Source organism: Elephas maximus, chromosome 6 (genome assembly GCF_024166365.1).
Source record: "Elephas maximus indicus isolate mEleMax1 chromosome 6, mEleMax1 primary haplotype, whole genome shotgun sequence".
Lineage (NCBI taxonomy): Eukaryota > Metazoa > Chordata > Mammalia > Proboscidea > Elephantidae > Elephas > Elephas maximus.
Window position 1 is genome coordinate 138358834 of NC_064824.1, and position 21739 is coordinate 138380572.

Sequence of the window (21739 nt, forward strand, 5' to 3'; positions counted from 1 at the left end):
TTGGTAAAGTACAGGGTCAGTGGAAGAGGAAGACCCTCAAAGAGATGTATTGACACAGTGGCTGCAACAATGGGCTCAAGCATAACGATTGTTAGCATGGCACAGGACTGGACAATGTTTCATTCTGTGGTACATAGGGTCCCTATGAGTTGGAACTGACTTGATGGCACCTAACGACAACAACATTTCCCTCATACGATCGCTGCTGGAATCCCAGCAGACAGACGGATAGACAGACAGACAAATGGGGTTTAACACGAAGCAACATGCCCAGTGAGAGGAATGGATGCTCTGAGCAGGTCTTGTGGAAGCATCGCTATGCTACCTTTCCTCCTTGGAGTGGACACGGTGGCAGACGGGGTGGAGATTCGCCCCAGGGAATAGGTGGCTGGAGCAGCCAGGCTGGGTCCTGGGGTGGGTGGAGGCAGAAGGGCATGTGCTAACCTGTGGAGCCTCAGGGGGCATGAGAGGAGACTGGGAAGAATATGCAGCCTGGTTTTCTAATGAAGCCGTTGCAAGAAGCTTCCCTCTGTGGCTTGATTCCCCAGCTGGCTCTGGATGAAGGGCTGGGGTGCCATAGCCCCAAGACTTTGATGGAGGAGCAGTCCTACATTATTTCCCTGTACCTTCTGCTGAGGCTTTCCTTTGGGAACCTGCCAACCACCCCTTTCGCTTCTGCGTTTTCTTCTCTCTGCCTTTCTCCTGGATTCTAAGCTACAAGACTATCAAGTATAAGCGTTTACAACTGAACTGTCTGCTGTGAACAGACACATCCTTGAGGGCAAGGAGGCGATTAAGAGAGAAACAGGTCAAACTATTTTTGTCCTCTTGGTTTCCCTTGGAGCAATGGCTACCATTTTGCTTTCTCTGATGTGTTGAATGGTGTGGCAATGACGATGTTTTGGGTATCTTCTCCCCAGATTGCAAATGAAGCCCTGCACCTTGGTGGACCGAGACATGATTTAGGGAACAAACTTTGAGAACTCAGCTTCACTGTTTGCCTCACAGGGCCACTAAGTGGAATCTGACTTTCTGGAAGCTTCACTTCTAGTGACCTCCCTTCCTTAACAAGAAATGGGCAGCAACCTTTTCTCTCCCTTTCTCTGCTTTTCTGGTCCTAATACACTGGATGAAGATGGAGATCCAGCAACATCAGCGTGAGAGGGGAAGAAGGAGGAAAAGTGAAGAAAAAGACTACATCCCTCTCTTGAGCAGTGGTGGGGGTGAGGTGGGAGAGCTTTGAATTAGATGAGAGAAAAGTTTTGTGTATATATGTATGCATGTTTGTATAAAAATAAACACCCATTGCTGTTCTGCACGTTTGTATACACGTATGTATATCAACCACTATTGTGGTGGCTTGCGTGTTGCTATGATACTGGAAGCTATGCCACTAGTATTTCAAATACCAGCAGGGTCACCCATGGTGGACAGGTTTCCGCAGAGCTTCCAGACTAAGTTTTTGTTGTGTGCCATCGAGTTGATTCCGACTCATAGCGACCCTATAGGACAGAGTAGAACTGCCCCATAGGCCAAGGCTGTAAATCTTTATGGAAGCAGACTGCCACATCTTTCTCCCAAGGAGCGGTTGGTGGGTTCGAACTGCTGACCTTTCAGTTAGCAGCCAAGCACTTTTAACCGCCGCACCACCAGGGTTCCTTTCCAGACTAAGACAGACTAGGAAGACAGGCCTGGTGAAAATTAGGCAATGTAAACCTTATGGATCAGAATATTGTCTGACATAGTGCTGGAAGATGAGCCTCCTAGGTTGGAAGGTAAAAATGGACTACATACCAACAGTCAGGAAGATGGTGCATGACTGAGCAACATTTCATTATGTTATATTTAAGGCTGCTATGAGTTGGAGCCAAAGTAACACCAATTAACTTAAAAGTGAGGTAAAACTTCCATACAAAGAAATGCACAGCTCTTAAGAGTATAGTGGGATAGATGTTGACTAATGAGGATACCTGTGTAAGCAACACCACAGGCAGGATGTAGATCCTTTCCATCTGCCCCGTCAGGTCGCTGGTGTTCCTGACCAGTCAGCTGTCACCCTCACAGGCAACACCATTCGGATTTCTCTCACCATGTTTTAGTTTTGTCTTTTCTCAAAGTTTCTACTTTTTGTGTCTGGCTTTTTTCCCTCAACATGTTTTTGACATTTATCCATGTTGGCACACATACGAGTAACACATTGTTTTTAAAAAATTTTTTATTGCTGAGTCATATTCAGTGGTATGGGTATGCCACTGTTTGTTTATTCATTCTCCTATGATGGGCATTTGGAGGGCTCTATTTTTTGGTCAGGAGCCCTGGTGGTGCAATGGTTAAGCACTTGGCTACTAATCAAAAGGTTGGCAGTTCAAACCCACCAGCCGCTCCAAGGGAGAAAGATGTGGCAGTCTGCTTCTGTAAAGATTACAGCCTTGGAAACCCTATGGGGCAGTTCTACTCTGTCCTATGGAGTCTCTATGAGTTGGAATTGTCTTGATGGAAATGGGTACGTTTTTTGGCCAGCATCTATTTTTTTTGTCCGGAAGGAGCCTTGGTGGCACAGTGGTTAAGTGTTCTGCTGCTAACTGAAAGGTCAATGCCTTGAAGCCACCAGCCACTCCAAGGGAGAAGGATGTGACAGCTTGCTTCCATAAAGATTTACAGCCTTGGAAACTGTATGGGGCAGTTCTACTCTGTCCTATATGGTCACTTTGAGTCAGAATTGACTGGATGGCGGTGGGTGTTTCTCATCCATTATTAATAAAGCTGCTATGAACATTCTTGTACAAGCATATGTTTTCATTTCTCGTGGGTAAATACCTAGAAGCAGAATTGCTGGGTCATAGGCTAGGTGTACCTTTAACTTCCTAAGAACCTGCCAGTTTTCTGAAGTGACTATGTCATTTTACACTGCCAACAACATCTGACAGAGAGTTTCAGTTGCTCCATAGCCTCGCCAACATTTGGTGTCATTGGTCTTTTTTATTTTACCATTTTGTTGAATGTGAAATAATATTCTATTTGTAGTTTCGATCTGCACTTCCCCGATGTTGTTAAGTGCCTTTTCATGTCCTTACTGGCCTTTTGTGCATCTTTTGTGAAGTGTCTGATCAAGGCTTTTGCCCAGAAGGTGAAGTTTTGCTTTGACCCCAACTGGACTTTTGATTCCTGAAAGTGAGTCTTGAGTATTAAATGGGACCCAGCAAGTGGCCAGAAAGCTGGGAAACCTGTTGAAGATGCTACCTATGGGCAAAGGAGGGGATAAACCTGTAACAGAGCATATTCGAAAGGCAGTTGTTAGAGATTAAAAACAAAACAAAACAAAAAAACCAATTGCCGTGGAGTGGATTCTGACAACGACCCTATAGGACAGAGTACTATAGGACAGAGTAGAACTGCCCCATAGGGTTTCCAGGGAGCGCCTGGTGGTTTCAAACTGCCGATCTTTTGGTTAGCAGCTCAACTCTTAACCATTGGCCCACCAGTGCTGCTTCCTGACTATAGACAGTCTTTAAAACAATTTAGATTTACAAGGGAGAGACACTCCTTCAGCACAGCCCTCGGAGCACAGAGGCCTCAGTGACAACACTTGGCTTTGGGTCCTGGCTCTGCCAGTTTCTGGTGTATGCCACCTTACTTTTCTAATCTGTAGAATGGGAATAGCCATGGTTTGCAGATCGTATGAAGTAAGCTGCTTCAAAGTGCTCAGGAATGTGAAGTTCTTCTATAAATACCAGACCATCCGATGGGGGCAGCCCCTCTCTGACACCCCATTCTTCAATATTTCTCAAGATGCCTAAACCTCCTATTGAACAAGACCAAGTTTTCCTCCCCTCTACCTGAAAAATGAATCAATCACTCATCTGGAAATTGGGAATTATGTATCAGTGCCCGTAAACCTGGCACCTCCTCAGGTTAACCTGCCCGGAAGGCTCTCATGGGTTGGAATGAGAACCTTGACCAGTTAACTCTGCTCTGATCTTGACCAGGTAGGGAACGCCTTGCTTCCTTCAGGAAAAGCCGTACTTCATTTCACCCTGCCCAGGTGTCAACCTGTTGGGTCTGCAATAGCAAAGAATTGTCAGTGATTTTTTTTTCCCCCACATAAGATATTAGGTGCATTTACAGGTCCACCGGATTTATAAATTATGTTTATTTAATTGAATCAACACAACTGGGAGAAAAAAATTAACCTGCAGGCTGTTCATGAGCATGCCCCCAAAGGAAGCAGCCAGGCCACTTTTAAATGAAGACAGCTCTAGACAAGAAAAAGACTCGGGAGCCTACTAATTCTTTTCTCATTTTAATTACCTCATAATAAGAAAAGGGTCGGGGAGAGGACCCCCCTAATACATAGGGTGAGGATGGCACGCAGGCTACCTAATGTGAAGAGAGTAACTTTACTGGAATTTTTTTGGGAAAATCTCTTCAAAAAGCTTCTAGATTAAAGCGCCAATATCCCTTTTTGTGGGTTGAATTCTGAAGCTTGCTGGTAGGAAAGTAGCAAAGTTTTGTTTTTTTCTTTTAATCCTAGGAACTCAGAGACTCAAAGGTTTCGCAGTCCTGTGCCCATGGTGAATTGCCGACTATGGGGACGGGGCAGAGCTGGGCTCGAGGCGTGGAGGCCATTGTCATCAAGACTAAGAAAATGAAATGGCTCTGTACGTAGGTCAACGACCCCCTTTCTACTGTAAGGTAAAAAAAAAAAAAATTAAGGATGGCCTAAAATCTACTATGTATAAAAAGAGTCCAGAGAAAGCAGCTCTTTCTTGTCAAAGTGGTGATGTTTTTACTACCTGAAGCCAGACCTCCTCGGAGTCTAACTTTAGGAAGACTCTTTAGAGTTGAAAAGCCCTAGTTGAAGGCTCAAGCCCCTTCTGACATCTGTTAACTTTTTATCCTTCAAGATAGTTGCCTGTGTTATTGCAGAGGTGGTCAATGAAACCTGCCAGCGTTTTCCACGGTAATTATTCGTACTGAAGGGATTCGGAGTCCACTGTCCCACAGTTCTGCCTGAGCTTCGAGCTTATTCATCACTGAAACTTTCCTCCAATAACCAGAATTTAAATACGTTAAGGCTGTCAGATTAAACAGCCAAGGAGGTGCTCACGGAGAGACACAGACAGCCAAGAGAGAAAATGAGAAGAAAAAGAAGGCAGAGATTAAAAATCCCCACTTTAATAAAAAGATGTTCTAAAAGTTCTCATTAAATAACGTCCGGGATCTGTACGATTTTTGAAAAACCCAATTGAATCCAGGAAATTGGCTTCTATCGCACTGCGTGTAAGGTGAGCAGCTCTAGTGATCAGCACGTAGCTCAGCCTCTCAGGATGCCAAATGCAAGCTTGTTGGTTTGGCTTAAGGGCTGTTGTCAAGATCCAGAGGAGTTTATGTTTATTTTGTGCTCTTAGTAGGTAAGACTAAGGTGCACTTGATCCAAGCCATGGTGTTTTCAATCGTCTCATATGCTTGTGAAAGCTGGATGATGAATAAGGAAGACCGAAGAAGAATTGACGCCTTTAAATTGTGGTGTTGGTGAGGAATATTGAATATACCATGGACTGCCAGAAGAAGGAACCAGTCTGTCTTGGAAGAAGTGCAACCAGAATGCTCCTTAGAAGGATGGCGAGACTGTGTCTCACATACTTTGGACATGTTATGGGGAGGGTCAGTCCCTGGAGAAGGACACCATGCTTGGTAACGTAGAAGGTCAGTGAAAGAGAGGAAGACTCTCAATGAGGTGGATTGTCACAGTGGCTGCAACAATGGGCACAAGCATAGCAACGATTGTGAGGATGGCACAGGACCGGGCAGTGTTTTGTTCTGTTGTACATGGGGTCGCTATGAATTGAAACTGACTCGACAATAACAACAGCAGTAGGTAATGCTTTCTCATTTCTTAGTAAAAGGCAGTATTTAAAAAAAAAAAAAAAAACTGCAAAAGTAGGGGCTTGGAGCCCAAGTTGTGAACCAAACTTTACTCTTTTCAGTTTTTATTTTTGAATAGTTTTTGATTTACAGAAGTTCCCGTATGCCCTTCACTGAGCTTCCCCTTAATGTTAACTTCTTCCGTTACTATGGTACAAAACCCAAACCAAACCCGCTGCCGTCGAGTTGATTCCGACTCATATGGTACAGTTATCAAAATTAAGAACTTACCATTGGTACAATATTATTAACTGAACTGTAGACTTCATTGGAATTTCACCAGTTTTTCCACTAATGTCCATTTTCTGTCCTAGGATCGAATCCAGGAAACCATGTTGCATTTAGAGAACTTAATTCTGAACTAGGAAAAGTAAATATAGATATGCCTTTTTTTTTTTTTTTAGGAAGAGGGCTGTGGTGTACTCTTAGACATGGAATATCATGAAATGGGTTGTATTTTCCATAGCAACAGTGTCATAATTGGGGGTTCTATTCTTGACCAAGGACATTATAGCAAATCAATCAGTCTGATGACCAACAAATACAGAGATGAAGAAAAACAACAACCACAAACCTCCTTGTTAATTTAAAGTAGTGAAATTCTGTTTCAATTCCTATAAAACGGACTTCATGCTTATTCGAGGAGCCCCAGAAAAGCAGCTAGCACCTACCTAATCTGATTATATGCCATGTGCTCTTTCTAAGCATTTATCTGTGTTAACGCATTTGAACCTCAAAATAATCCTGGGTAGTAGTTTCAATGAGCACTCTTATTTTACAGATGAGAAAACTGAGACACAGAAAAATTAAATAACTTGCCCAAGGATACTCAGCTAGTAAACGCGGAATTGGTTTATCCCAGGAATGCAAGGTCGGTTTAATGTTCAAAAGTCAGTCAATGTAATTCCCTATATTAACAGACTAGAAAAAGAAAACCACATGATCATGTCAGTATATGCAGAAAAGGCATTTGAGAAAATTCAACATCCATTCATAATGAAAAAGTCCAGCAAACCAGAAATAGACCAGAGCTCTCTCAGCCCGAAAAGAGGAGTCTACGAAAACTTACATCTAATATCATGCTTAGTGGTGAAAGACGTAGTGCCTTCCCCACAGGTCAGGGGCAAGAAAGGAGGCCTGCTCTCACAACTACTCAGCATTGCACTGGAGGCTCTAGCCTGTGTAACAAAGCAAGAAAAAGTAATAAAAGAAGGGGAAAAGTAATCAAAGTGGGATAAAAGAAGTGGAATAATGAAAGTAGAAAAGAAGTAAAACTGTGTTGATTTGCAGATGACATGATTGCCTATGTAGAAATCCCATGGAATCTACCAAAAGATGCTCCTAGAGCGACAAGTGAGTTCAGCAAGGTAGCCAGATAAAAAAATCAATATGCAAAAAAATCAATTTTATTTTTATATGGTAGCTATATGCAATCATAAATTGAAATAAAAACAATACTAGTTATATCAGTCATCAGGGAAATGCAGATCAAAACTACAATGAGCTACCACTATACACCTGTGAAGCCAAACCCATTGCTGTCAGATCGATCCCAACTCATAGTGACCCCATAAGACAGAGCAGAACTAACTGTCCCATCAGGTTTCCAAGTACTGGGGAGTCTGGGGGTCCATGAGAACTTTCTTACATTGCTGGCAGGAATGGAAAACGGTACAATCACTTCAGAAACCAGTTTGGCAATGTTTTTAAAAGGCTAAATATACTCTTATGACACAGCCTAGCCATTCCACTCCTAGGTATTTTCCCAAGAGAAATGAAAGCACCTGCCCATTCACACTCGCACATGAATGTTCACTGCACAACCAAAAGCTGGGAACAGCCAAATGTCTTTCAGCCAGTGAGTGGATCAACACGTCATGGAATAATGGAATACCACTTAGCAATAAGAAGGAATTAACTACCCATACAAACAACAATATGGATGAATCTGGAAACAATTATGTTGAGTGAAAGCAGCCAGAAAAAAAATGAATACATCCCATTTATATGAAATTATAGAAAACTCAGATGTGAGGGTCCTTGTGGTGCAGTAGTTAAGCGCTCAGTTGCTAACCAAAAGGTCATTGGTTGGAACCAACCCCCGGCTTTGCAGGAGAAAGATGTGGCCATCTGCTTGCAAAGCCAATACCCAACCTGTTGCCACTGAGTCCATTCAGACTCAGAGTGACCCTGTAGGGCAGAGTGGGACTGCCTCTGTAGGGTTTCCAAGGAGCAGCTCGTGGATTTGAACTGACAACTTTTTGGTTGACAGCCAAGCTCTTAACCACTTTGCCAACATGACTCATAAATATTACAGCCTTCGAATCCCTATGGGGCAGTTCTACTCTCTCCGTTAGGGTTGCTATGAGTCAGAATTGACCCTACAACAACAGGTATAGGAAAAGAAGCTATCAGTGTGTCCCTGGGGGTGAAGGGTGGAGGACCAGGGTAAGAGATTCCAACAGGTACAGGAAACTGGGGACTGATGGATATGTTCACTCTGATTGTGCGGATGGTTTCGTGAGTCTGTACATATGTCAAAATTTATCAAATTGTACACATTAAACACGCGTGGCTTAAGGTGTATCAATTACACCTCCGAAAAGCTGCTTTAAAAAAATGTTGTTAGAATTTTCAGTCCTTCAGACTCAACAGCCCAGGCTTCCCAAGACTCTCTATAGTCTCCCTGTTCTTTTCTGAGTCTCCATTCTGAACCCAAGTGACATTTCTTGGATGGTGTCCCTGTCTTGGTCTCTGAGAGCCCAGCAGCCCTAGGGCAATGTAGGAAACAAGGTGGACAACCAGCAAGGGTCACAGTTTCTCTGAGACCACCATGCTCCAAGCTCCTTGTTGCGTGGCGGTGAAGCTGATTCCAACTCATGACGACCCCATGTGTGCAGAGCAGAACCGCTCCATAGTTTTTTTTTTTTTTTTTAATCCATAGGGTTTTGAAGGCTGTGACTTTGGGAGCAGATTGCCAGGCCTTTCTTCTGAGGCACCGCTGGGTGGGTTCGAACTGCCAACCTCTCCGCTAGTAGTGAGTGGTTAGCCATTTATGCTGCTCAGGGGCTCCTCCATGCACTTCACATGGGTGCTTTTATGTAATCCTCATTACAGAACTAAAAGGTCAAGAAATTTTAATCCAAGGGCAGGGGCTGGGACAGGCTGACTAAAAGAAATGTCCGGATGGCACAACTGCAAGCTAGGAAGCCGACATCAACCATGTGAGCTAGGCCGTGGCCCCTGGCTGCTTCTCCCAGGACCCACTGGACCCGAGGGGACAGCAGCTCTCTGAGGACAGCCGCGGGGCTGGACACCTGGGCAGGTCCCCCAGTGTCCCCAGGACCTGGGCGGGCGGCCCTCGCAGGGCCCAGCTCAGCCTCCTTATGGGGCTCCGAAGCCCGCTGAAGCACCCGCCCGAAAAGCTAACCATTTATGTCACACTGTGACAATTATTCTGCATAAAATTATCATTAAAAACCCTAATTTTTCAGCCTCCAACCCCGTCAGTGGCCTTTTAGAGTGATTCCGCGCCGAAGTCTGCAGGAGGTGATCACCGCTCATTACCACGGTGTGGCGCCTCCCCCCTCCGCGGCAATCAGCGCTAATTAGACCCGCCCGGGGGCCGGGGGGGGGCCGGGGGACCCGGGGCCCGTGGGGTCAGGGGGCCGGGGGGTCGGGGGGCCCGGGGGCCGGGGAACCGGGGGTTCGCAGACCGGGGGGCCGGGGTATCGGGGAACCGGGGGAAGCGGCCGGGGATCAGGGGTCCCGGGTCGGAGTCCGGGGGCCAAGGACCGGCGGGCTGGGGGAGCAGCGGTCTGGGGGCTTGGGGGATCAGGGTCCGGCGTCGGGGGGTCTGGGGGTCGAGGACCGGGGTCCGGGGTCTGGGGACAGGCCGTGATGGGGCGGGGTGTGGGAACTTGGGGCTGAGGACTCGTCTGGGTACCTCGTGGGAGAAGCCGGGGTTCTGGGGGGAGGAGGGGGCCAGGGGATCCAGGCATGGTCAGAGGTCTGGGAGTCAGGGTCCAGGAGTGGGAATAGACGGGTCCAGGGACAGGGTGGGGTCTTGTGATCTGGGGTCCAGGCAGGCAACTCGGGGTCTGGGTGCGGGATCCTGGCATGCGGCTGGTACCTCTGGGTCCCGGAGCAGGGTTCTGGGACTGGGCAGGGATTGCGAGATCTGGGCGAAGTCCAAGGCGGGGTGGCTGGGACTGGATCCGGGTCCGGGCTGGGTCGGGGCGGGGTGGCTGGGACTGGGTCTGGGATCCAGAGTCCGGCGGGGTCGAGGTGCGCAGGCCCGGCCCGGACAGGGGTCAGGCGGCGCGTCCTTACCCGAGCGAGGCGGCCGTGCGGCAGAGGTGCAGGGGCGCCAGGCCGTCGGCACCCAGCAGGTCAGGGTCGGCGCCGTGGCGCAGCAGCAGGAGGGCGCAGGCCGTGTGGCCACCCAGGCAGGCCTCGTGAAGGGCGCCGCGGCCACCCGGGCAGGCGTCGGGGCGGGCGCCGCGGGCGAGCAGGTGGCGCACGCAGGTCGTGTGGCCGCGGGCCGCGGCGATGCACAGGGGCGTGGTGAGCTCGCGCTTGTACTCCAGGGTCCAGAGGCCTGGGGCGGGGAGGGGGGAGAGGTGAGCTGGGGGCCATGGGGGAGGGGTGCTGGCCATCAGGAAGGCCGAATGAGGGTGAAACCGGCTCCCAGAGGTGCCAGGTGGGCTTGTACAGAGAGATACAAAGACCCAGAAGGCTAGGGCCAGAGGGACACTTTGAGAATCAGCCAGACACAGCTACTGGGCAGAGAGAGGAGAGAAAGAGAGGAGATGTAGCGACAGAGAGAGACAGAATATTTATATAGAGAGAGGAGGGAAGGAGTGTGTGTAGAGACCGCAGATACAGAGATACACAGTGTGAGACAGACAGCCAAAGATGTGAAGAGACAGAGAGTGCAGAGAGCCTCATCGAGGGAAAGAGAAGTGAAGAAAGATGGAAGAAAGAGAGAAAAGGTCACAGAAACAGAGACAGACAGAGATCCAGAGCTGACAGACACACTGAAAAAGACAGAGAGAGGGAGGGAGAGAGAGAGAGGGGGAGAGAGAGAGAAGAAATAAAAAGGACAAAATGGAGGCAAAGAGGTGGGGCCGGGAAGGGTGGGAGGCAGGAGGTTTTTCCCTAATATGGGGTGACAGAGGAATCAGAGTAAGAATCAAGGGGTTAAACTCTGAACAAAGAGGAGGCCATGGGGAGAAGATAAGTGAGATATTTGCATTGTCCAGGCTCTGAATTAGGGGCAGTTTAGGGGAGGAAGAGTAGTGCTCACTGGACAGTGGATTTTTCTAGAATCAAACCCTTTCTCGAGCCCCAGAGTTACCCCTTTATGCCATTAAGACCACAGACAAAACAAAGTGACCCACATCCCCAAGTCTGCTCAAGAAAAGACCCCAGAAAGTCTCGCCAGCGCGGCTGCATTTCAGAAGGCCGCTTTGATCTGGGGGACCACAGTCAGCACAATCCTGGTTTGTTTCTTTGCGCTTTTTAGGGTTTGGTGTGTGTGCATGGGGTTGCTCTTTCCTGAGGGATAAAATGGAGCATTTTACTTCTCTGCAAACTTGGGAGCTTTCAAAAGGCCGGTGGAAGGGTTGTTAGCGGCACTGTGCACCGGTGGGAATGGGGAAGCGGTCCCTGGTGAATACACATCAAGGGACAGGAATTCACCTGGCAGGATGCCTGCTGATAATGATGGAAGAATCGATACCCAGGCTGTAATGAGCTGCAGAGGAGACCCTTTGCACAGGCATCTCCTTCCTGGGACCCATGCTGAGAAGTTGTGAAGGACCACTCGTTAATTACCTGTAGGCAGGTGGAACATCCTGCTAGCCTGCCCAAAGGCTGGAGACCGTTCCACCTTCGGGGCAAATGGTGGCCTGTGGTGCCTGGTGGTGGAGAGATGGTGGTGGAGGCCTGGGGACAGGGGTTCGCTCGAGATTGGGCTGCCCTTCCTGGTGAAGACCGGGCTTTCATTTGGAGGGGTGATGAATGCTAACAATAACCTGGGTCCTGGTTCTTAGATTCGGTTCATTTTCCTGAGATGTGAAGTCTCCTTACTGGGCAAGGAAGGGGGTGCTCCATTCTCAGGGCAGACTAAGCTCCTAGCCCCCCCAGCAGCTCTGATCACCTGCCCTGGATCCCCAAGTCTTCCCATGGGCTATGGGATGTGGCCATAGCTTAGGGCCGGGACCCTTCTCCGGCATCCCTGGAGATGGCCTTGAGCTCCACCAGGCCTGCCTGAGCACCTGGGTGAGCACCGGGGTCTGAGGTTGGGCAGGTTTCTCTGTTAGAAAGCACAGGTAGCTCCTAATATCACCCACCCGGCTCTCCACCAGGAGGAACACAGACTTGGGCTCCCCTGTCCCCATAGCAGAACCCCCGAACACCAGCTCCCCACGTCAGTGCTCTCCTTGGAAGAACTGTATTGTTCTACTAGATGGGTATCCCCCACCACAGTCCTGGTACCGAGGGTGCCACCGTGAACCCACTCTGTGCACTGCACTGCCATTTTCTTAAAATGTTGCCTTGACCCAGTTTTGAGGCCCCTGCTGGAGGCCAGTCCATTCTTCCAGAACAGCTGATTCAGTCCACTCTCCAGCCACTCCTGTTGTCAGATCCTCACACTCCAAGCCTCTGTGCACACCCCCAATCGCCCCGGGCCAGATACCCAACAACCAGGGACAGTCCTTATGCCCTGGGTGGGGGGGGGGGGAAACCTGCTGCCGAGTTGATTCTGACTCATAACGACCCTATAGGACAGAGTAGAACTGCCCCATAGAGCTTCCGAGGAGCACCTGGTGGATTTGAACTGCCAGCCTTTTGGTTAACAGCCATAGCACTTACCCACTACTTCATCAGGGTTTCCTATGCCCTGGAGCCTGCACAATTATTCAAAATGCCGTCCCCTCCCCCAGCCTGAGAAACTTAGCTGAACCCACCCAGCTTGCCGTACAAGAGCCTCCCCTACAATCCCAGCATGCAGTTACCCATCCCCAGGAGTACACCTGTGTGCCCTCTGTCATGACGTGCTTTTACTTTCCATAACCTCCCTGACTCCTTGTCTTTTTCCCAAGTTGTACCTGACTGACCATTCCACAAATTTGTTAGACCAAGCCCTGTGTACTGGGAGCACCGTCCCCCCTCCGCACCTTTCAGGGGCAGGTGGAATTAGCCTCCAGAAAGTCTTCATACAAACAAGGGCAGAGTGCTAGGGAGTGCTGTTCTATAACAAAAACCAAACTCATTGGTGTGGAATCAGTTTCGACTCATGGCAACCCTGTGCGTTACAAAGTAGCTCTGCTCCACAGAGTTTTCTTGGCTGTAATTTTTATGGCACAGTGGTCAGGCGTTCCGCTCCTAACCAAAAGGCAGTTCGAATCCACCAACCGCTTCCTGGAAACCCTATGAGGCACTTCTACTCTGTCCTATAGGGTTGCTATGAGGCAATGGGTTTGGGTTTTTTGGTTAATCTTTATGGAAGCATGTCTTCAGGCCTTTTGAAGTACCACTGGGTGGTTTCGAATTGTCAACCCTTAGGTTAGTTGTTGTGTGCTGTCGAGTGGATCCCGACTCACAACCACCCTGTAGGACAGTATAGAACTGCCCACAGGGTTTTCTTGGTTGTAATCTTTACAGGAGCAGATCGCCAGGTGCTCCTCCTGTGGAGCCACTGGGTGGGTTCGAACTGCCAACCTTTCTGTTAATAGCTGTCATGCCACCAGGGCTCCTTAATGATAGTGAAAAAAAAAAAAAAGCAAACCCATTGCTGTCAAGTCGGTACCGATTCATAGTGACACTATAGGACAGACCAGAGCTGCCCCTAGGATTTCCAAGGCTGTAATCTTAACAGAAGCAGGCTGCCACATCTTTCTCCCTCCGAGCAGCTGGTGTGTTTGCATCTAACCACTCTACCACCAGGGCTTCTTGTTTTATAATAAAGCTTGATAATTTCTGTCCTGAATCTGCTGCCGAGGAAGCCGGGTGGTGGAGGGGAAGAGGCCCTGGGCCCAGGCAGCCCCCTGCGCCGGCCTTCTCTCTCGTCCCAGCCTGCACTGAGCCCTGGCAGCACTGACTCCTGGGGCTGCAGCTTCCCCACTCAGGAACAGGAAGGTCCTTCATTCTGAACATTCTCAATTTCTCCCCTGAAAAACCGCAGGAGTCAGGGCAGGACCGATTCCAGTGAAAGAGAAGAACCAGGCTGTGGACTCAGACAACGTGTAAGAGGTGGGCTGACGGAATATCGGTTTGAAATTGTGACATCTGTGTGTCCAGGGTCGGGAAGTATGTGATTTTAAAAAAGGTAAACATTAACTGAGCATTCAAGCCGAAGGAGTCCCTGGGTAGCACAAACAGTTAAGGGTTGACTGCTAGCTGACAGGCTGGCGGTCGGAACCCACCCTGTGATGCTTCGGGAGACAGGCCTGGTGATCTCCTTCTGAAAGGTCACAACCCTGAAAATCCCATGGAGCAGTTCTACTCTGCACACATGGGGTCGCCATGAGTCGGCCCCCACGTCAACATGACGGCAGCTAACAACAGCAGCATAGCCGCTGGCCTTGTTGGTTGATTGCCGTCTCAGCCTTTTGGAGGAGATGCCTGCACCCCACTTGGGACAGGTAAGGAGAGGAGGCTCAGAAGGCTCTGTGTCCTCCCTTGCTGGGAGCTGGGAAGCCCAGACTGGACGTGTCCTGGGTCTTCCCCACAGCTCCTGCCGCCTCACTGGCTACTACGAAGGACTTAGGCCTTTCAGCGTTGTGGGTTTTTCCCCTTCTCCCGTGCGAGGTGTAAATTGAACTGTGTTGGGCCTTTGAAGCCGGCCTTCCCCATTCCTTGCCTGCCAGTGCTTGGGTGTCAGGGACACAGGACACTGCCCTGGGCCCCCTGACTGCAGATTCTCACACCCTCCTGCTCTGGTAGGTCTTCTCTGGCACTTGGGCCTTATTCCAGAACACGGACCCTCTGGGTAAATGTTTGCACCTGAACCCATACCCGGTGGGGTGCCCATTGCAGAGTGCTACCAAGATGGCCTGGGGGGGATCAGCATGTGTCTTTTCTGTGCTGTCTCCCCGCTTGGAGGTGGGGGGGTCCCTCCACTTGGGGGACCTGCCTGTCTGCCCAGCACAGCGCCACCACGTTCAGGTGGCAAGAGTATACTCAAACTTCTACAATAAGGACCCCCGATTTCTTCCCCTCTGCACCCCGTTCACAGGCCCCCGGGTCCCCGGAGAAGATGGGTACAGAGCTTGGTGGCCCCTCCTCTGTTGATGCCGGTTGTGCCCTGCCACCCCGCTGCACACACAGCTGCACGCCAGGGCCTCACTCCCGGACATGCTCCAAGCAGAGACATTCCTCTCCTGCCCCCGCCTTCCTGGGCTGCCCAAAGCAACATTGTCTTTGAACGAGAACAGGCACTTCCACCTTTAGATGGGCATTCGCACCAACAGTTCTGCCTGCCCACTTCGTTCTCTCCCTTCCCCTCACCTAAAGGCTGCATCTTAGAACGTGGGCAAACTGACTCTCATTGCTAGAGTCCTTTCCCTGGCGTGTGTTAACCACGGTGCCGAGAGACTCTTAGTAGCTTCTTAAAAGTAGACAGCTGAGCTTAGGAAGGAACAAGGGTACCTGAGAGCCCAAAGGTGGCTGGGGGCTTCACCCGCCACTCCATCTCATCCGTGTGGATCTCAAACACCAGGTTGCCATCCTGGAAGAACTGGTCCATGAGCGGCTTAAGGCGGTCCAGGTCTCCGGTGACCAAGGCAGCGTGGTAGTCAAGCACTGGGGACCCATCTCTAACCAGAGGCTCTTTGTCCATCTCCTGAAAGATCTGCAGCCTCCCTGTAGCCGGCTCAGGCCAACTCTCCATTGCAAAGCAGTTGATTTTGGAGAAGCTCTTCAGGAAGGGGAAAGATGATCATATAGAGGGCATGTGCTATTTCTATTGTCATTACTCAATTGTCATCCAGCTGGGGCTCGATGGTGGTGTATTTATAACTCCTGTGGGCTCCGATGTGATAATGGTTACTTGATACGACCAGGGTCACATGACCCCTGAAATTTCCCAGGGCTCAGCCACACCTTGTGATGATGTAGATATGAATTCTAGAGACAGCACACCTGTGTAGCTCAAAAACAGCTCTCTACATGGCAAGCGCAGACCCTAGGCACACACTCCCCCTTATCCTGGCATTTTCCCAGCCTTAAATAGCATTTATTTCATACCTGTTTGTGTGGGTTAAGTGACTGACTCGTAATATGACTTCAGTGACCAAAATTCTTAACAAATAAGTAATAGACTCTCAAGTCAAAAAAAAAAAAAAAGAACACTGAAACTCTCTTTGGGAGTTTCATATTTGCTAAGACGAATTTGCTCATTAAACATTTTCTTGTATTTTACTTAAAAAGCACACACACAATGTGTTGCATATAAAATTTGGGAATGAAATTCTTAATTCAGAAGAAACAAACATTTATGAAGTACTGTCGTTGCTCTTTATGAATTACTGTGTTTACTCTTAGTAACCACCCCATGAAGGAAGTACGTTGTTTTCTATAAAGCAATTTTGACAAAAATGAAGTTGTCAACAATTTCATTCTACTTGGATCATCAGTCCACACCCTTTGAAGCAGAGTCAAGAAATCAAATGACACATTGCCTTGGGAAAATGTGCTGCAAAAGACCTTTAAAATCTTGAAAAGCAAAGATGTCGTTTTGATGACTAAGGCGTGCCTGACCCAAGCCATGGTCTTTTCAGTCGCCTCATATACATGAGAAAGTTGGATAAAGAAATACAACCAGAATGTTCCTTAGAAGCAAGGATGGTTACTTTGGCCACGTTGTCAGGAAAGACCCATCACTACAAAAGTACATCATGGCTGGTGAAGTAGAGAGTCAGCAAAAATGAAGGAAACCCTCAATGAGATGGTTGACATAACAGCCATAACAATGGACTCAAACAAGCCAATGATCATGAAGGTGACGCAGGACCAGGCAACGTTTCCTTCTGTTGTATACGGGGTCACCGCGGGTCAGAGCCGACTCAGTGGCTAAGCTGGCATTGGAACCCACATGAATTTGCCTCCAGAATCTGTTCTTGGTCCACCATACCAAGTTGTCAGATCCCAATAGGATCTGCTCAAAACTGGGCCAATGGTGTTGGGATCCAATTTCCAGAAAGGGCTCTTTGCTGCCCAGAGTTTAGCCTCTTCCTGAGGGAAGGTGGTACCAACTTTAGTGAGATCTACTGTTCGATGTTAGAGCTGGCAAGGGCAACAGCTCCCACCGGTCGGCACCCTCCACTCCCAGGTTTTGTATGGCCGGTGAGCTAAGAATTGTTTTTACATTTTTAAATCATTGAGAAAAAATCAAAAGAAGACTATTATTTTGTGATAGGTGGAAATGATATGAAATTCAAATTCCAGCGTCCACACTCGTCCATTTATATATTATCTACGATGGCTTTTGCTCTCACCGCAGCAGGGCTGAGCAGTTGTTAGGGGGACTGAGTGGTCTGAAAAGCTGTAAATATTTACTGTCTGGACCTTTACAGAAAAAGCTGATCCCTGGCCTAGAGGTTAAGAAACTTGGCCAAGGCCCCACAGTGAATCAGCTAATTGTCACTAATAAATTATTCCGACCTAAAATAAGCAAGCCTTCTATTTCTTGCTTTGAAGGGTGTCTTCTTGCTGTCTGTCCCACCCACTCTCTCTGCTGCTGTGGCCTGTGATCCATGGATGTGTGTCCTGCGGACTGCGGTAGCCCCGAGGATGCGTGAGGGAGGCACGGCTGGATGTTTCAGGTGACCACGCTCTTTGTGAATGCCCCTGGCTGCGAAGCTCCAAAGGGCCAGGCCCAGGGATTCCCAAAGACATGATCTGGGGCCTCTGGTGACCTGTGAGCTTCTTCCAGTCGCTGAGAACTGATCCTAAAACATGCTTCCCTTGCCGAGGAGATGGAGCGTCACAAATTTTATTCTTATGAATGGCTGTTGTTGGCTGCTGTGGAGTTGGCCTGAACTAATGGGGACCCCGTCCCCATGACTGATTAAGGATCAGATCATTGTGATCCATGGAGTTTTCGTTGGCTGATTTTCAGCAGTATATTGCCAGGCCTTTCTTCCTAGTCTGTCTTAGTCTAGAAGCTCCACGGATACCTGTTCAGCATGACAGCCACACAGAAGCCTTCACTGACAGGTGGGTGGTGGCTACAAACATGACACACTGGCCAGGAGTGGAGCTCAGTTCCCCCCAGTGGAAAGCGAGAATTCTGCCCCTAAACCGCCAATGACCCCTTAGGAATGGTGTTGGTGGTATTCACAGGGGCCCACGTGACAGAATAGAACTGCCCCCTAAGGTTTTCTTGGCTGTGATTGTTATGGGAGCAGATTGCCAGATCTTCTTCTGAGGAGCCGACAGGTAGGTTCCGGCTGTCAACCTTTCGGCTAGCAGCTGAGTGCCCAACTGCTGTGCCACTAGGGCTCCCAGCTCTTCATTAATAATTTGCTAGTTACTGCAGTTCGGTTCAGGATTTTATAGTATACGAATTAATCAGCTCACTTTTTTATTATAACATAGATAATAAACAACTCCCATAATTTTTTTCTAATTCCTCTCTCCCTATCCCCCACCCCCCCCAGGAAGTTGGAACTGGCCAATGAGGTTAGGCTACAGGGTCCTTTGCTCTGTCCGGATGAGTGACAATTAAAAGTGTGTGACCAGAGGCTGGAGGGAAGGAAAGAGGGCCAGGAGGTCATAGCCTGGATGGACAGAAGGGAAGAGCTGAGGGCACACACCCAGAGAGTTAACACAGAGACTTGGCCAGGGAGGTGTGAACATGGAGGCTTGGCCAGGGAGGTGTGAACATGGAGGCTTGGCCAGGGAGGTGTGAACATGGAGGCTTGGCCAGGGAGGTGTGAACATGAAGGCTTGGCCAGGGAGATGTGAACATGCAGGCTTGGCCAAGGAGCTGTGAACGTGGAGGCTTGGCCAGGGAGGTGTGAATAGCAGGTACCCCCACCCATCCAGTGCTAACTGTGAGAACCTGTCTCCACGAGGGGCCACAACAAACAAACAACAACACAGAAACAAGAAGAAAAAAGATTTGGAGTCAAAGAGTAGGGCTTGTCAGGCCTTCTCAGATCTGAAATTCTAAGATTCCTCCCCCACACCCTTTTCTCTGCCTCCTCTCCACGTGAAACCACCCTGGCACACACCTCCTTTCTCTAAGCTCCCCCAAAGCTGTCTGCCTCCAACCAGGCTCTTTGTTTTGAAGAGTCTCCTGGTCTGTGGGTTGTCCTCTTCACCGAGATTTTCCACAACAACAGGAGCCCAGACAAGTGCACCCCACCTTCCCGAGAAGGGGCTTCAGTGAAGGGAGGAAGGAGAAATCCCATTTGTCCGTGTGCCTTTATAATGCAGCATAACCACCAAAAACCAACCCATTTCCCACTCATAGAGACCCTGTAAGACAGGGCAGAACTGCCCTATAGGGCTTCCAAGGAGCAGCTGGTGGATTTAGACACTGCGGACCTTTTTGGTTAGCAGCTGAGCTCTTAACCACTGCACCCCCAGGGCCCCATATACCCATATACCTGGTAGACAAGCATAAATGCCTGTGCACAGACTATCCTAGGACCTGCAGGTTTCCCCTAAGTGGTAAAACCCCTGTTTCCCCTGGGGGAGGAGGGCTACAGGGGTGTGGGGCGGGGAGGGACATGTCTGCAATGCCCTCACAGGGTAGACTGTACCTTGAAAGCTGAAGGGTGCACACTGGTGATGGACAGCTATGTATGGAGGTGGTGACTTGGTCCTGACCTGAGTTGGCTGCCCCAGGGCCATGGGCTGTCTTCACTGGGGTTGTCAGAGGGTGGTGGAAAGGGCCCACCAGCGCTCTGTGCTTGGGGAGGTAGGGTGAGCATATAACAAAGCCACGGTGTCCCAGACATCCATTGCATTGGCTCTGTGTCCTGGCACCCCCGCAGGGTGTTGTCCTGGGCTCCATTTGCAGGTGAGAAAACAGAACTCAGAGATTCAGGCAACTCTCAACGTTTCTCAACCCTGAGATGTCAAAGCCCAAACACTCTAACACAAGTAGTGGGGTCTTCCTGCCTCCTCCCTCCCTGCTGTCTCCTGAGCAGCCACACCCCAGCCCAGGGGCCTAATCTGTCACCCCAGGTGTCTGTAAAAGCTGTCCCTGTTGCCTGGGTTTCTTATTTTCCATTCGTCACGGGCTGTCTTCACTCATTCTTCAAGACTCAGCTTAGACATGATTTGTCCAGGAAGCCTCCCCAAACCTCCATGACTGGACCCAGAGTCTGTGCTCATAGGGTGTCCCAAGGGTCCCCTGAGCAGACCATGGTGCCTGCACACTGCACTGTTGCTGCTGAGCACTTGTCTGTGACCCCGTTTGACCACGCGCTTCTCGGGGGCAGGGACTGCTTCTTAATCTCTTTTGGTGTTAGGGATCGAATTGTGTCCTCACAAAAGATGTGCTGAAGCCCTAACCTCTGGTACCTGTGAGCAAGACCTTCTTTGGAAACACAGTCTTTGAAGATGTTCTTAGTTAACGTGAGATCATACTGGGGTAGTGTGAGTCCTTTTCCTATATGACTGGTGTCACTATAAAAGAGAAGAGACACAGAGACAGGAACACACAGATCGAAGGAGGCAGAAATCAGAGTGATGCGCACATGAGCCAAGGAACGCCAAGCGTTGTTGGCCATCACCAGAAGCTAAGAGAGAGGCATGGGCCAGATTCTCCCTCAGAGACCTCAGGAGGAACCAACAGGGCCGACGTCCTGGTTTCAGACGTCTAGCCTCCAGAACTGGGAGACAATACATTTCCGTTCTTATAAGCCAACCGGTTTGTGGCACTTTGTTATGGTGGCTCTAGGAAACTCCTGCAGTTAAGTTCTCAGCGCCTAGCATACAATGGGCCCTCAGTGAAAACGGTTGAAAGAATGAATGAATTGACCTCATTGAAGTTTACTCAACCATATTAAAATCCCTCAGTGGTTCTTTCTCTTATTCTTTGCCATCTGCCCACTTTTTCTCTTGAGAAAGAACATTTGTAGTAAGGTGAACCTTGGCTGGCCTAGGGCTGGGCTCAGATGCTGGGGGATAGGACTCTACTTCAGATCTGTTGGGCTGCCCTGCAACTTAAAAAGAAAAGTCGCTGCAGAGTCAACCCCGACTCAGCAACCCTATAGGACAGAGTAGAAGTGCCCCGTAGGGTTTCCAAGGTTGTAGTCTTTAGGGAAGCAGACTGCCGTATCTTTCTCCCTCGGAGTGGCTGGTGGGTTGGAACTGCCGGCTTTTCCGTTTTCAGCTGAGTGCTTTAAGTGCTGTGCCACCAAGGCTCCTTCCCTGCACCTTACCAAGTTCTGTAGGAAGGCTTTGGCTGTCGGTGCGCTTCCTGAGGCCTTTTAAAAACCTCGTTTCCCATGTTTTAACGTTTATCCTCTTCATCAACAGCAGCAGCAAGCAGCCAAAGCAGCGCAGTCGTCAGCAAGGAACGGCAGAAGCTTGTTGAAGGTCCACGACGTCCCTGAGTGTCGTAAATGGCTTGAGCCAAGCTACAAACTGAAAGACTGGCGGTTTGAACCCACCCAGCAGTGCCACAGAAGAGAGGCCTGACAATCTGCTTCCATGAAGATTACAGTCAAGAAAACCCTGTGGGGCAGTTCCACACCGTAACAGGTGAGGTTGGCAGGAGTTGGAACAGACTTGACGACAGTGGGTTTGGATTTTTGTATGTGCCCAGGACACTGCTGGGTCCTGCAGA

At 49.3% G+C, this 21739-nt stretch overlaps 1 protein-coding gene across 1 annotated transcript in view; it reads right to left on the bottom strand.

Annotated features, from left to right (window-relative positions):
- The window catches only part of ASB18 (ankyrin repeat and SOCS box containing 18), an 82062-nt gene that overhangs the window by 27224 nt on the left and 33099 nt on the right, over nucleotides 1-21739 (bottom strand). Inside the window, exons 3-4 of the mRNA XM_049889036.1 lie at nucleotides 15583-15702; nucleotides 10258-10525 (exon numbers count right to left, since the gene is read on the bottom strand). Coding sequence (XP_049744993.1) covers nucleotides 10258-10525; nucleotides 15583-15702 — 388 coding nt within the window. The remainder of the gene's footprint in view (nucleotides 1-10257; nucleotides 10526-15582; nucleotides 15703-21739) is intronic.